The 14,797-nt window shown below is 40.3% G+C and overlaps 1 protein-coding gene across 2 annotated transcripts in view; it reads right to left on the bottom strand.

The window, feature by feature from the left end:
* Window positions 1-294: 294 nt before the first annotated feature.
* Window positions 295-14,797, bottom strand: part of THOC2 (THO complex 2) — a 54,721-nt gene continuing 40,218 nt past the window's right edge. For both annotated transcript variants that reach the window (XM_048514797.1, XM_048514798.1), the window contains 13 exons: window positions 14,136-14,267; window positions 13,866-14,050; window positions 12,915-13,099; window positions 11,913-12,015; window positions 11,184-11,632; window positions 9,743-9,801; window positions 8,150-8,185; window positions 6,467-6,604; window positions 5,148-5,217; window positions 4,906-5,063; window positions 4,069-4,145; window positions 3,929-3,976; window positions 295-1,140 (listed from right to left, as the gene is read on the bottom strand). In XM_048514797.1, coding sequence (XP_048370754.1) covers window positions 3,949-3,976; window positions 4,069-4,145; window positions 4,906-5,063; window positions 5,148-5,217; window positions 6,467-6,604; window positions 8,150-8,185; window positions 9,743-9,801; window positions 11,184-11,632; window positions 11,913-12,015; window positions 12,915-13,099; window positions 13,866-14,050; window positions 14,136-14,267 — 1,620 coding nt within the window. In that variant the 3' untranslated portion in view covers window positions 295-1,140; window positions 3,929-3,948. The remainder of the gene's footprint in view (window positions 1,141-3,928; window positions 3,977-4,068; window positions 4,146-4,905; window positions 5,064-5,147; window positions 5,218-6,466; window positions 6,605-8,149; window positions 8,186-9,742; window positions 9,802-11,183; window positions 11,633-11,912; window positions 12,016-12,914; window positions 13,100-13,865; window positions 14,051-14,135; window positions 14,268-14,797) is intronic.

Raw genomic sequence — 14,797 nt, 5'->3', positions numbered from 1 at the left:
ATCCATCCCTAGAGAGGTCCTGGAAGTACTACAAACGACATGCAGAGCCACATTTCTCCATGTTGCTGCCCCCCCCCCCCCCCCCCCCACAGCTACTGGTATTCAGGCTTCATTTAGGCATGACAAGTAACTGTTAATGAACCTCTACAAATCTGTCTGATTCCCCTTTAAAGCCATTCTTCAGTACCCGCCCGTGAAGCAGAAAACTAACCTACATTTTAAAAGGACAGAAGTGGATAAAGACAGCTAGAATTACAGTGTGTAAACCACCTGAATAAGCAACACACACAATGATTTACGACCCATTGATAAAACTATCATTTATTTAGAAAAAAGGTTACACTGGTAGAATTCAGATAAAAAAATTGTTTTCCTTTTTTAAAAATGTCATTGTGAAATTTATCTTTTTTTGACTAAAGTCCAGCAATACAAAGCTCCTGTGGCTGCAGAATTGAAACCTAATATTTATTTTCTGTTTGGAAGAAAGTATTTCCTGATTTCTCTAAAAACATTATGACAAACATAAGGTGTAGTGAGGAACGATCAAGTGTAGGGTTGCTTTTTTTTTGTCACTTTGAACAAGTCAATGTTGTGCACATAATATACAAATAATTCCTAAGCAATGCTCGAAAACAGTGCTCCCACTTCGTTTTAGTTTTTTGATATTAAAAACAATAAATAAAAACTAGATTTCAATGAGGTAAATTCCAAAAAGGTTCATATAACGGTTTTATTTGTTGGTTTCCGAACACCTAAAAGAATGCATTTCCAAATCGAAAAGGATTACTAAACTCAGGCAGTATTTTTTGATAAATCTAACGTGGAACTCTGTACACATGAAAAACCTCATTTGCACGATGGCAACTGTTTGCAGCACATTGTGCTAAAAATATGGAACATGTAACACTTTCAGCCAGGTACTGAAAATAAATGTTTTAAGAAACTAAGCGACAAGTTAAAAATACAGTAATGTACAACTCAACAATCAAATCTTCAACAGTGGAAGGGAAATAAAAGCAGAGAACTGAATAATTTAAGGAGATGCAGATGGGTCCTCTTCATTCGCAATCTTCTGTGCAATTCATATTCCAGAAAATATATTTCTGGTCACAGCTCGGTGTCTTCCTACTTCAACCTTGCCTAAAAAGAAAAACATCATTTCAATTAAATGTCTGAAAGGGCTCATGAGCTAGTTATACAGTTCATTCCCCTCCTCTAAAAGTGGACACACACACACCCCAACACACTTGCTATTTCATCTAGGAGTGAAACATTCAGACCTGGGGTTATTTTTGTTCTCACTTAGATAGTGAAAAACACAAACTGCACCATGTTTCACATGGCATCGAATGGACTCTGGCCTCCAAAGCAGTGACATAAACCTATACTTGTAGCAGCACCAGCTGAGCAAGAGATACCAAGTTTGTTTGCAGTAACTCAACACAATTATTTATAGCACTATGATGCATCAACTATTCAAGCAAATACTGTCAAAGGCTTTCCTGGCTGGAACCAATTAGCTTTTGTGGGTTTTTGAGGCTGTGTGGTCACGGTCTGGTAGTTTTTGCTCCTAACGTTTTGCAAGCATCTATGGCTGGCATCTTTCTAGATGTAAATGTGGTTGCAAATGCAGTTGTGAATGTGATTGCGAATGCAACGACAAATACAATCTACATGTAAATGAAATCTCCAACAACACATGCAAACGTTCCTCACCTCCCTGTGAGGTGGGCAAAATACATACCCCACCATACAATCACTCCACACTGTGCCATGGAGAGAAACACATCTCACAGTTACATACTTCTGAAGATGCCAGCCATAGATGTGGGGGAAACATCAGGAGCAAAAACTACCAAACTACAGCCACGCAGCCCCAAAAACCCAAAGCAGCCAGTACTCATGCAAGGTTAAAACTAAGCTGAGAAGGAAGAGAGTAGAATGAAGAAATTCTTTCGTATAAACTGAATGAAGTAACCAATTATGTAAGACAAATTAACCTATTTATTACACACTTTTATTATACACTTTATTATATACTTTTTATTATTATTACATACTTTAAAAAATTTATTATACACTTTTAAAAATATGAAGAAGTTTCTAGGGTCCTCAGAAAAGAATGTTTCTGAATTTTAGTCAACGGATTGAATGAGCATTAGCTCTGAGGAGATTTCCCCTTCTTCTAAATAACTGTGCTAAGCATTGTTCTGACAATAACAAAACACTTGGGAGCAACAAACCAAATGAAGGTAGCTGAAAAACATGACGTTAAGATGCGTTTTTTAAAACTCAGTGCGCACACACAAACAAGATGATTTTTTCAACAAAGCCTGATACATCTACTTTTTGAACTATTTATGATTTAATATCCCATTCTTCAATCAGTATTGGCTTAAGCATGTTGCTTGGCATTACTATATTCACATGCTTTGCTGATATCGCAGAACTACTTTGCAACCAAAAAAAATTAATAAAAATACACTTTAATAAGACAGTGTGACATTTCAAAGAGCAAACTCTGAGACAGTTGACCATTCCAATGGATATCAGATTTGAAGACTCTGCTTCTACTTTAGGAACAAGATGCTTCCACTTTATGATTAAGACTAAACTGGAAACTACACCGCACCCATAAGTGTGGTGAATTCATGGCTGCCATAAAAATGGCAGCCACACATCTAATTCCCCCTCTAACATCTACAATAACTTGCTTTGTGTCTTGAAATTACAACATTCTGTGTTTCCAGAGCCAGCATGGTATTGTGGTTAAGAGCGATGGACTCTGATTCGGAGAACTGAGTTTGATTCCCCACTCCTCCACGTTCTAGTGAAATGGATTTGTTTCTCTGCTCCTACACATGAAATCTGCTGGGTGACCTTTGGCTAATCACAGTTCTCAGAACTTTCTCAGCCCCATCTACCCCACAAGGTGTCTGTTCTGGGGAGAGGAAGGGAAAGGAGTTTTTAAGATGCCTTGAGTCTCTTCACAGGAGAGAAGGGCAGGGTATACATCCAAACACCTCTTCTTCTTCCCTGTCATTGCTCTATACCACCGGCCACTGACAGCAAGGGAAGTGGGGAATATAGAACACTGTGTATCATGAATCAGGGTAAAGACTTTTAGGAAGGGAACTAGAATCACGGGGACTGTTCTTGGCACAAATGTGCATTGACGGTCATGTCTACATTGGCCCTGAAAGTGAATCATAGGTAAGAAATCTATCTAGCTCAACATATTAATCTTCCTGAGAGGAGAGACCCTCTCATATTGACTAGTATGAAACCCAGTGCTTGCTAGATGCAGCCAAGTGCTGGAGATTAAGTAAAACAATTTGTGAACACCAGGCCTAAAATGTCTTCAGCGAAACAGTTAAGAAGCAATTCAGTGTACAAGAGAAGTGTCTTACAAAACTGGCAGATGACTTTCAGTTGGACTATATAAATCCATGACAGAGTTAATCTCAATGAGGGAATGGTAACCCATCACAGAAACTCACATCCTGATAGAACAAATATTTCACTCCCCCCTCTCTCACTGTAATAAGGAAGGAATTTAGGCTCTCTTAGCAACCTTTCAGGTTCTCTCAAGATTTCAGTACCCCCTTGCTTTTTTGAGGTAGAAACTACTACATACAATCTGATTCAATAAAGAGTTTATCTATATCTCTCTGAGCCCAGAACTGTGACTTTCAGCGTCCCTAGAAGGCAAAAGGAGAGGTGGCATATACATTTTCTAAATAAACAGTATAAATACCACATAGGGTTGCCAGCTCCAGGTTGAGAAATACCTGGAGATTTTGAGGTTGTAGCTTGAGGAGGGCAGGGTCTGAGGAAGGGAGGGACTTCGATAGTGCATAATGCCATAGTCGACGCTCTAAAGTGGCCATTTTCTCTAATAAAGATGAAACATCCAAGATAGTCTTACCTTGGTCAGAACAGTATTCATTATCTGTGCTTGTCTGACGATTTATGAGTAGATCAAAATATTAAGGGAAATGTCTTTTTTAAAAAACAAAACAAAACCATCTTACAGCAAAACTGAAATGTCACCCAGAGAAAGGATATTGTTTCTTTTCTTCTTTGCCGCCAGTGCTGTCCCGTTTATCTTTTTTCTCTGTTTTCTCCTTATCATGTCTGGATTCCTACACAAAATGCACAGTAGAGAAAAACACAGTTACATTTCTTGTTTGACAGGGTAACAAGAGGCCAAAGTATTCTAAAAAGGATGGCATCTCCTTCTATAGACTCAGAGGTCAGTTGTGTTGATCAGCAATAAAACAGTTAAATTGGAGTCCAGTAGCACCTTGGAAACCAACAACAGTTACAGGGTACAAGATTTCAGAGGACAAGGCTCTGGAGTGTTTTTATTGTTGTCAGGAGATGGGAGAATGCTTGTAAAGGTGCAACGCTACCCTGTAATCAGCTTGGTGCTTGGGGACAGGAAAATTGCATCTGTAGTGAGATACAAATCCTGCTCCCTATTTATTGCTGGGGGGGAGGGGCATTGTGAATTAACTCAAGTTCAGCCATCTCAGGTTGCGATTTCCCCTTGAAATTCCTTTGTTGCAAGACTGACACTTTTAGGTTCTTTCTTCACAACATCCTCCCACCTTCTGACTAGAATAAAAGGACTAAGTACTCAATTTCTTGAATCTAGCTACTTTTATAGAATGTTATGAAACAAAGCATCAAAACAGATATGCCGGGTCCTGACCCTATAATTCCACAAAACTAGTATTTATTGAGGGGGGTGGGGGTGGAAGAGAGAGAAGCTCTCTCTCCCCCCACTTCTCTCTTTCTCTCTCTATATATATGCACACATACTATCAGAAATTCACTGAAAACCTGAGTTTACAGAAATTTTGCTAGAAGCAACAAAGAAACAGCAATGGCCAGCTTTACCTTTTTGCTAGCAGATGAGCTTTTCTCTGTTTTATCCACTTTGATGGAGTCTCCTTTTTCTTTGCTTGAAGATTTCGATTTGTTTTTCTCCTTCTCCTTCTCATTTGAGAGAGGTGAATCAGAGGGACTTTCGCTCTTGCTGTGCTTGGAGGAACCAGCTGGAAAGACATAATTGCATAAAACTAACCACACATGGTAGCAACTAGGCATACTGTGAAGAGGAAAAGCAAGAGAGGACATACTTGTTCCATTTTCCTCCTTCCGCCTTTTGGTTGAATCCTGGGGGACTTCTCGGTCACTATTTGAATGATCCTAATCAGATACAAAGAGATCTAATCAATGGATTTCTAAATACTGTGTATGTTGAGCAGAATATAAATATTAGCTATTACATATATATTAAAAGTATCATATTCAAACACTATTTAAAATTTACTTAATAAGTACTGATTTTTCAAGTAGTAGAAGAAATGTGATATAAGTTGCAATGACAACCTCTTTGTAAAAATGACTATCAGTTTTCTAACTGCTTTAAGCCAAGAAACATGGGGCGGGCGGGGGGGGGGGGGTCCCAAGATCCCTCCAGCTGAGAGTAATTTACAGTGTGGTTGCTCATGCGACACTCCTTTCTTACTCTCCCCCAAGAAGTCCCATTACTCAAGAAATATTCTTTTGTCCCTTCCCAAAACTAAACTATTCCTGGTGTATTTATCGACTGCAGTGGTAAAGAGTGTAGTACTTTACTCCTAGGTTTTCTAAAGGCCCATTTCTCCCCTTTTGTGCAAGAACTTGGTTGGGCAGTTGCTTGGGATAAGACTGAACTTGACAATGAGGTAAGAATCACACTGGTACTAGAACATTCTACTGGCTATGATAACTAAATGGAACAGAGGGAAGGCAATGAAATGTGCAATTTGTATAAATACATTGTTCCCCATCTGGATTTCTGATTTCTATGAAGTTATAAAAATCAATTCCAGTGTTCTGAGATCAATTAAAAAACGCTAGTATTAAGAATTATTATATCTTTTCCCCCTTTAATTTGCCTAGTTGACCCACAGCCACATGCTGCTTTTGCTGTGTCTTAATTAGAAGTAGCTTAGAAAGAGGCTTCCTTAAGAGGTCACAGTTAGCTGCAATGCAATTCCTGTTGGGCAGGCTTGTGGTGCACGCGTGTGTTCCTTGCTCCTCCCCACTCCCTTCATGTGCAGAGCTTGAGGACCAACTTCCACACTTGATCCAAATGCTGACACCACAGTAAACCGGAGTTCCTTTACTCCATACAAGTCGGGATTTTAAAAATTGGTCCATCCAAAATCTCCACTCGTGCGAAGTAAATACGCTCCCAGTTTGCCTACGTGCCTACCGCTGAATACTAAAGCAAGTTTGAGTCTAACCCACTTGGGAAGTTTTGTATCAAACTCCACTCACAAAAGAAGATGCGCACTTGAGCACAGCAACAAATTGGTTTCCAGTTTGTTCTAATATCCGATTGCAGTCTTAGGATCAGGGTAATAATCTGAAAGTCCCTCATCTAAGCCAGTATTTAGAAGTCACAAACCCGTTTCCGTTCTTTCCTCTCCTTCTCATCTTTCTTCTCTCTCTCTCTGGATCTTTCCCTTGACTTGTCCAAATCTTTCTTTTCCACTTCTCTCTCTTTACTCTTGGACAGTGTTGGAGCTGAGTGGTTAATGTAGTGCTGTTAAATTAAGGCAACAGTGCCAAGTATTAATGCATCATTCTGGATGGTACACTGACGTAATTGTTTCCTGCATCAAAATGGATTCCTAAAGGGCTGGAGGCCCCCAGGCTATTTCTATAGCATATGCTGCTCTGACAAGTCCTTGATCGCAATGAAGCAAGAAACGTATCATTAGTTTTCATGAAAAGGATGCAAAACCGTGTTATGGATGGACATACAGTAGAGCCCAATTTCAGTAAAACTGAAGTCAGGCAAGGCCAATAGCAAATAGCAAGACGACGCATTATTCAAGCACGGAGGTTCAACCAACAGAACTATTACAAGTGACTCGTCGTGATGAAGTTAGGGTTAGGGTTTTCTTTTCAAAAAAATTGTTGAGAACTCAGCTGATTTCAGAGTATCTGGAGAAAAGAACCCAGGATTAATAGAACAGGCATGGCTTTTCCAGGCCTGGTTCTGTGACACTCATGTAAAGAAATAAAAAGTAATAAGGGATATCACATACTTAAATGTTCATCAGACTCATTTGGAAGAGCAAAAGAACTTCTCTTGATTTTGTTGCTGGAGACTTTATAAAATAACTAAAGGGACCGAGGGTAAGCAATGAAATGTGCATAAATATGTTCCTCCCCATCTGGATTTCTGATTTCTATGAAGTTATAAAAATAAATTACAGTGTTCTGAATTCAATAAAAAACATTAGTTTTTGTTCAAAAGTATTAAGAAACAAGATCAGGGCAGAAATCTGCATTGTTTATTATTTAATTTTAAACCTTTAATTTACTGGGGTGCTGTGTGGTTTCCAGGCTGTATGGCCGCATTCTAGCAGCATTCTCTCCTGACGTTTCACCTGCATCTGTGGCTGGCATCTTCAGAGGATCTTCATGCCAGCCACAAATGCAGTGTGCAAGAATCATAAGACTTGTCAAGAAGTCTGCAGGACAATTTGCTTCCTACCTGCTTGTTCCCTATTTGTAAGCTCATTCTCCCTGGTCATTGCAGAAACCCAATAAGATCTGTGGATTTGCCAGGTCAGAGTAGAACAGTGCCACATACTCCATTTTTTTTAAAAGGAAAAACTGACTTGTTATAGAACACCTTCCAGATGGGTTATGTATTACAAAGTTAACAAGAAACCCCTCCGAATCTGAGCAAAAGATTTGGAATATGAAAACTTGGTTCCTGGGTGGCACTAATCAGACCTGTTTGGCCCCGGCCTCATCACTGCCATCCTTGAACCAAAAAAGTTGCTACGTGCCTGATGCTCTTCCTGTACTAGGAAGAAGACCCCTGCTTTTCAGTGAAGTTTGCGCACTTGTCAACTCAAATACAGTTTGATAAGTACCGATAGACCCAAGTAATTATAGTTCAGTCTTTTGCTGTTCTCCAATTACCTATTCCCAATGCACATTCCCACTCGGCTTGCAATACCTCTCACTATCCCAACCTGCTCGCTGATGGCCCTTCAACACCCATCTTAAACTATCTGCCGCGACCACGAAAGCGAACGAATCTCGCTGGGGGTGACTGAAAGATTCAAACCTTTGCTGAGGAGTCCTTAAGTTCGCTGAGGCTGTCCTGTAGAAAATGAATGGAGATGACACGTGAGCTCGCACAGTTCTCAGAAACCACGGGGACCTGGGAGAGCAGGAGCATACCCTCGAAACAAAACACAGCTACTCTTTCTGGGAATAAGTCAAATGTTAATATTTGTCACAGAAGAACAGATACATTCATCCACCTAAGCCAATTATACAGAGACTAAATAAATGTCATTTTGCAATGAATCAAATTAGTTTTTTTTAAAGCAACAACAGCAAACCCACCCCACATCCTAAACCATTTAAAGAATAAAAGTCAAATTTCCCGCTCAGCTAAGCAACTGGGGAAAAATTATCTTTCTTCTTAACATTAAATGCATGGATGACACTCCCCTTAATGGCTATAATACAGCATTATTTTTTTAAAGGCAAAAATCATGCCCAGAAGGTTGCTGCCCCTGCCACACACTTACACAGGAACAAATCCCACTGATGTTAATGGGACTTGCTTCCAAGCAAGGTGGACGGAGGACCGCAGCCTCATGATCAACTATTTCTTCAAAGGTGACCCTGTAGCTTTATTTCTCAAGCTGCTCTATGCCTTAAGCCAACCTCTCTCTCTTTCAAGAAAGAGAGAGAAAAGATTATTTTAAACGTTGGCAAGATGACGACACCCCCACACAATCCATCCCAGTGCTCGGATGAAGTATTGGTAACTTACAGTTTTAAAGCTTCAACGTACTGCAAACTCAAAGATTCCATGAGCTTAGATGGCTTAGAAATAAAATTACAAACATGGAGCAAGGAATCGCTACCCTGTGTCTTCAAGAAGGCTACAGCCATGGTTTTTGTGCTGCACTTGACTGCTGGGGGTTTTCTCTTGGCTGGGTGGAAGGTTTTGGCTGCCGCATCTGGGTTAAGTGGAACGCAGAGCTCAACAGGGCGGGAACCCACTGCAATATAAACAACCCTTGCAGGGAAGGTGGCACCAGCAGCAGCTGTCTGCTCACTGAATATACACAACTACAGGAGAACTGATCACCAAGGAGGCTTTTAAAACGGGACTCCTTTTTGAAGGCTCCTCCAGGGAAGGCACACAGCGGTAGGATGCTCATCAAGAAGCCTGATGAATTCAGAGGTATCGTGAATCCCATAATCCTCCGGGAACTCTTCAGTGCTACAGATTCTTCAATATTAGTGCAGAAAAATACGCTGCTCTCTGCTTGCTGCAAGACTCACTTGCTTGTAGCTACAACTGCACTCCAAAAATATATCTGACTGTTTAAAAACAGTGAGGCACTTCTATTTTTGGTTTTAAAAAATTATCTTGACATTTCCAAACTTATATTACAAAAAATTGTGCTAGGTCCTTGAAGCTTTCTTTTGTTTTCTAATTTTTAAAAAATATTTTGTTTTATTTTTATTTTAATGAAAAAAGAGTCCACCAAGCGAGAAAAGGAATGCATTTTGTAATGCATACAAAAACAAAAACCTCCAATGGCTCCACTTGGCACAAAACTTGAAGGAAGTCGGAGACTGCTATCCCGAACACGTGAGCCTAAAATGGGCGCTGCCTTCCTCAGGCTATACTAACCTTTACAGTTGAGGAATGCGATGGAGAAGAATGGGTATCAACTTTGCGGCGTTTTTGTTCTGAAAAAAAAATAAAGGGAGTGTTTTCAATTATTAAATAATATAATCCACAACTGCACCAGCTTATTGGACTTCAGAATTCTTGCCTTCCATCTAGATACTGGAATGTCTTCACAAGTGAAGCAGATCTAAGATAAAATTAATTCCTTAACATGCACCCTAGTTTGCACACTAACTCAAGAGAAATCTCTGTGCCTCCTATCTACTGTACATTTTTATCCTTCTCTCAAGTCAGGTGACCAAACATGCTTCCAAAGAAAGGGGAGGGGGGATCCAGACCCAACCTGAAAAGCAAATTGGGAACTAAAGAGGTTGTGAAGTCTAATAAATGTCTATTAAAATATACTAAATATACATTTTATTACACTGTACTTAACTTTTATCAATAGAAAAATATACCGGAAAATCACAATCAACACACATACAAAATATCACAAAATATACCACATAGAAACTGTGTATTTTAATGATATTAAGTAATGATTTGGGATGCCTGACAATAAAATGTGTTGAGTTTCTGGTCTACAGCTATACAAATAAATTGACTTGACTACCACATAGAACTAATATCCATACATAAAACCATATTTACAGCCCAGTATGTTTTATATAGGTCAATAATTTAACAGTGTTTCAATAAATATCAAAGGTTTATATTGTGACTCCTACAAAGTTCATTGTGTGTGTGGGTTATCTATTGACTTCTGAAGAAGACTTAGAGGGATCAAAATACTTCAGGTCTTTCTGGGGTAGATTCTGGGATACTTTGTGTATGGCTCTAGCACCTGAGGTCTTGTGGCTATTTGTGGTATACTTTGTGATATTTTATGTCTGTTTTTAATATTGATGTATATTTTCTATTGAGTTCCTGACATACATGCTTCCCCATTTCACTATTAAAACTTCCCTGTGATATAGGCTGGGGCAGTGTGTGACTAGTCCAAGATCACCTAGCAAGCTTCATGCAGAAGAACGATTTTAATCCAAGCTTCCCAGATCCTAGTCCAGGGGTAGACAACCATTTCACACTGAGTGCCAAAACTCCTCCCTGTGAAAAGGTGTATTGGAAAAGAAAATGGGGTATAGAGAGAAGCTATATTTGACCAGGCCCAGTGGAAGAAAACACCGACCCAGCCTTGCTGCTAGCACTTTCAGGGTCCACTCTAACCTTGGCCGACTGCTATGGAAGTGCAAGAGGAAGTAACAGCAACACAGCAACAGCAACAAGCACTTTATGGTTACCAAGCCACTAGATATGGTGTGCTTCTACCTGGCATGTGTGCATGTCTGCAAGGGGTAGCTTCTACCCCCACCCCCCATTGTTGCTATATTGCTATATATAATGCCCACTTTTAAAGAAGAAAATGAGAAGGTGAACTTACCCCTTTCAGAATCTGATGCTTCTGATCGGGGAACAGGTGACTTCAAGGACCCAGCAACAGGCACCTTCTCTCCTCCTCCTCCTCCTCCTCTAATATTTTCCTTGGCTTTCATATCCTTAGAGACCTCTCTCTCTCTGGATGGTTCCTTCTCTCTCTCCTTTTCTGCTGTTGATTTTGACTCAGCGTTGGTAACAATTATCTTGGATTTTTCATCCTTGGAGGATTTCTCTTCTCTCTTGGCCTTTTCCTTCTCTTTATCTGACTTGGGAGTCTTCTCCTTGGTATCTCTGGCTTTATCTTCTTTGTTTGTCCGCTCTTCCTTTGGTTTTTCTTTCCCATCTTTTCCAAGTGCTTTGGCCTCAGGAGTGGCAGCTGGAGTCTTCTCTTTTTTCTCCTTGTCTTTTTCCTTCCCACATTTCTCTTTGTCTTCTTTTTCTTTAATAACTTTGCTGCATGGAATTAAGGGGGATTACATATTAGTAATCCGAGGCAACTTTAGCTTTCCCCATTTAAAACAATAATCAAACAGTCAGTTTCAAAATTAACAATCCTTCAAATTCTGTTGCCACTAAAACTAAACGTTATGGGAAATTTAGAGAAATGGCAACAAGTATGGTTGTTTAAATAATGGTTGGCCTTCCTGGCAAAATAGTATAGTACAATGTCCTTCTGCACACAAATGGGTCTTTTCCTCAAAGTCAGCTGAAGAGAGTCAGACAACTTACTCACCTGTTAGAAGCACTGTTCCCATTGCTTGCAGTCATTTTTGGCATTGTACTGGCAGCTTTGTTAATTACTTTCACAGCACCCTGAGATTTCTCCTTTAATTTATCTGTGGAAATAATTACAATAAAGATATAGATATTGGCCTGAGGGGCTCAGTGGCATATAAAAACTTACTGACCAACTATACTATATTGGTTTCTTTTTACTATGCAATGCCAATAATGAAAAATTACAATTCAGGCACGGTTTCAACAAATCTACTTACATCATAGTTACAGGGGTAGGGTGGGGTGGGGAGGGGAACTGGGAGAGGAGCCTAATTTTTATCTTATAATAAACATACAACATATTTAGCATGCACTGAATCTTGCACTATGGGTTAATACCATACTAAACTGAGGGCTGGTGTACACATGCATTGGTGGCCAGCTAATTTGCACAGCACCAATATGCTACCTGTGCAGCCATGTTGCTTATGAGAACATTGTTCCTAATTGTGGCTAACCAGATGATTCTGGAAGACCTATGAACAGAGCAGAGATGCCAAAGCCTTCACCTGGAGTTGCTCCTCCCTAATTGGTATACTGAAATAGATCACCTTTGAACATGGAGGTTCTATTTTGCCAACATGACTTTTCACCCTTGATAGACAAATTCATAAAAGGTGTGTCAAACACCCCTTTAAATCCATTAGAGAGTCAGCATGGTGTTGTAGTTAAGAGCAACAGATTCTAATCTGGAGAACCAGGTTCGATTGAGCCCTCCTCTATGTAATGCCTGCTGGGTGATCCTGGCTCTCAGAGGCAGGCAACGGTGAACCATCTCTGAGGTTTTTGGCCTTGAAAACCCTGCAGGGCTGCCCAAGTCAGCTGTGACCTGACAGCACTTTGTATACACACAAGTCACCGATAACTGAATCAACAAAATGACATGTGTAAGCCAGACCTCAATGTTTTTTCTACCTTGGGATGGAAGGGGGGAGGGGATTTGTCACTCCTGCCATACCAGTCTCCTCAGTAGTGCTTTCTTCCATTTTAGCTGCATTTACTGTCAGCGAAGGAGGCAGCGCAGCTCCACCTGGCCCATTCTGCACTGTTGTAGGTACTGCATTCCTGGTGGGTGGGTCCTTGTGGTGGAAATCATTTTCAGGGACCATGCAATGTTTTCTACTTCTCAACTGTCCAGAATAGCTGAAAGTCGCACAAAGTGTTAAACAGGTACGAAACTACAATACAGACAAAACCAAGCTCAGAGAACAGACGTTTGGAAAGATTCAATTCCTTTCTGAGAGCAAGTCACTTATGGTTTTCCCACCCAAGCTCATCACAAACATTCGACTCTTGAGAATCAATTAATGTTCTTCAACTCACTTATTCAGGAGACATTAATTCTCAACACCTCTGCCACCAAGCAAATCTCTCCCCCTGTACTGCAAAGAATAATCAAGCAAACCTTTGGTACTATTAAGGAATAGCACATTACTGCTTAAAACTCTTTCTGGAACACAGAAGTGAGGTTAGCTTTCATTAAAACAATGATACAAAATATAACATAGGTGTGGATTTTATATAGAAAAACGTAATCAAAAATATGTATATGCTGAATAAATTTTGCTACCTCCATATTAATAATCCTGTACAAATATTTATTCTGCTTGACCCTGTGTCTTTTATTTGTTAACATGACCTACTACCAATACCTATGCAAAATGACTTAGGTAGGGAGGAAAGAATATAAAAAAGTCCTGATTTAATTTGACTAAGGTTTGTTGTTCACAAGTAATCCAAAACAAACGCTCAAAATCACACTCACACCAGACTCTGGATAGATGAAGGAACCATCTGTCAGGGTATGGCAAAGTCAACCTAGAGTCATAAGGAAGGCTAAAAGCATACATAGAGTTTTGGTAGTGTTTTCCTGAAATGTTTAGCCATTTTTAAAGGAATGTTTTGTTACCCCATAGCTAATGCATAGAGATCGGGTCTCTTCTCTTTCTCCTCTTTACAGATTTTGTCGACTCTTCTTTCCAAGGCCTGGCCCAGATTCACAACTTTGGGATACCATGGCAAGATTTTGGTCAAGACAATCAGGATATTTCTGATGTGTGTATACTCCCCCGTTTCAAGGCAGTGCACGGAAGCCTAGAACGAACACGGAAAGGTACAGTGAAGGGCTGGTTCAGCAATAGCGCAGAACAACGATAGCTTTTGAATGTTCCTTGCTTACCTTGGTTAACTTATAATGCCACTTGTGTACCACATGTCGAAAATTTTCATAATCTAATTGGTCAGCTTTGTTCCCACCATCAAAACCAGTTGCCCGTAATATAGTGAGGAAACCTGGATAGTTACCACATTCCTGGAAGCAAAGAGGGAAAAGTTTGTTTATTCAAGCAGGCATTAAAGAATAAATGGACACATTCTGAAGTACTGAGAGGGCCACACATATTGGAATTCTAGAAATACCAAAGGGTTAACTGCTTGCTACTCAAAATCAGAATCTCAAGGTTACTGTCATGTCAAATGGAGTGCAGGAAGAGGCTAGGCATACCTCTACTACTGCTTAGCTCTAGGTGGGCAGTGGCGTAGCACCAAGGTGACGGGGAGGGTGCACAATGCACTGGGTGCGCACCCCTATGGGGGCGTGGCAGGGGCACAGGGCACACACATGCCCTGGGCGCAGTTCCCCCTCGCTCCGTCCCTGTAGGTGGGTGACTGTATTCCCTCCTGCCACACATGAAGCTGTCAGATAGAGGACAGGCAGTAGTACTGTGCACTAAAGGTTCCCCCCAGTAATTTTCAGGTTCAGCTTTTAAAGGCCTGAAAATTTTCACAAAGGCTGAGAAAAGCCAATATCCTGTATCAGCTTTTTGGGAATTCCCAAAAGTG

Source organism: Sphaerodactylus townsendi, linkage group LG13, assembly GCF_021028975.2.
Source record: "Sphaerodactylus townsendi isolate TG3544 linkage group LG13, MPM_Stown_v2.3, whole genome shotgun sequence".
In the NCBI taxonomy this organism is placed as follows: domain Eukaryota; kingdom Metazoa; phylum Chordata; class Lepidosauria; order Squamata; family Sphaerodactylidae; genus Sphaerodactylus; species Sphaerodactylus townsendi.
The sequence above is the reverse complement of the archived record's forward strand: the minus strand, read 5'-3'. Positions and strand labels throughout refer to the sequence as shown.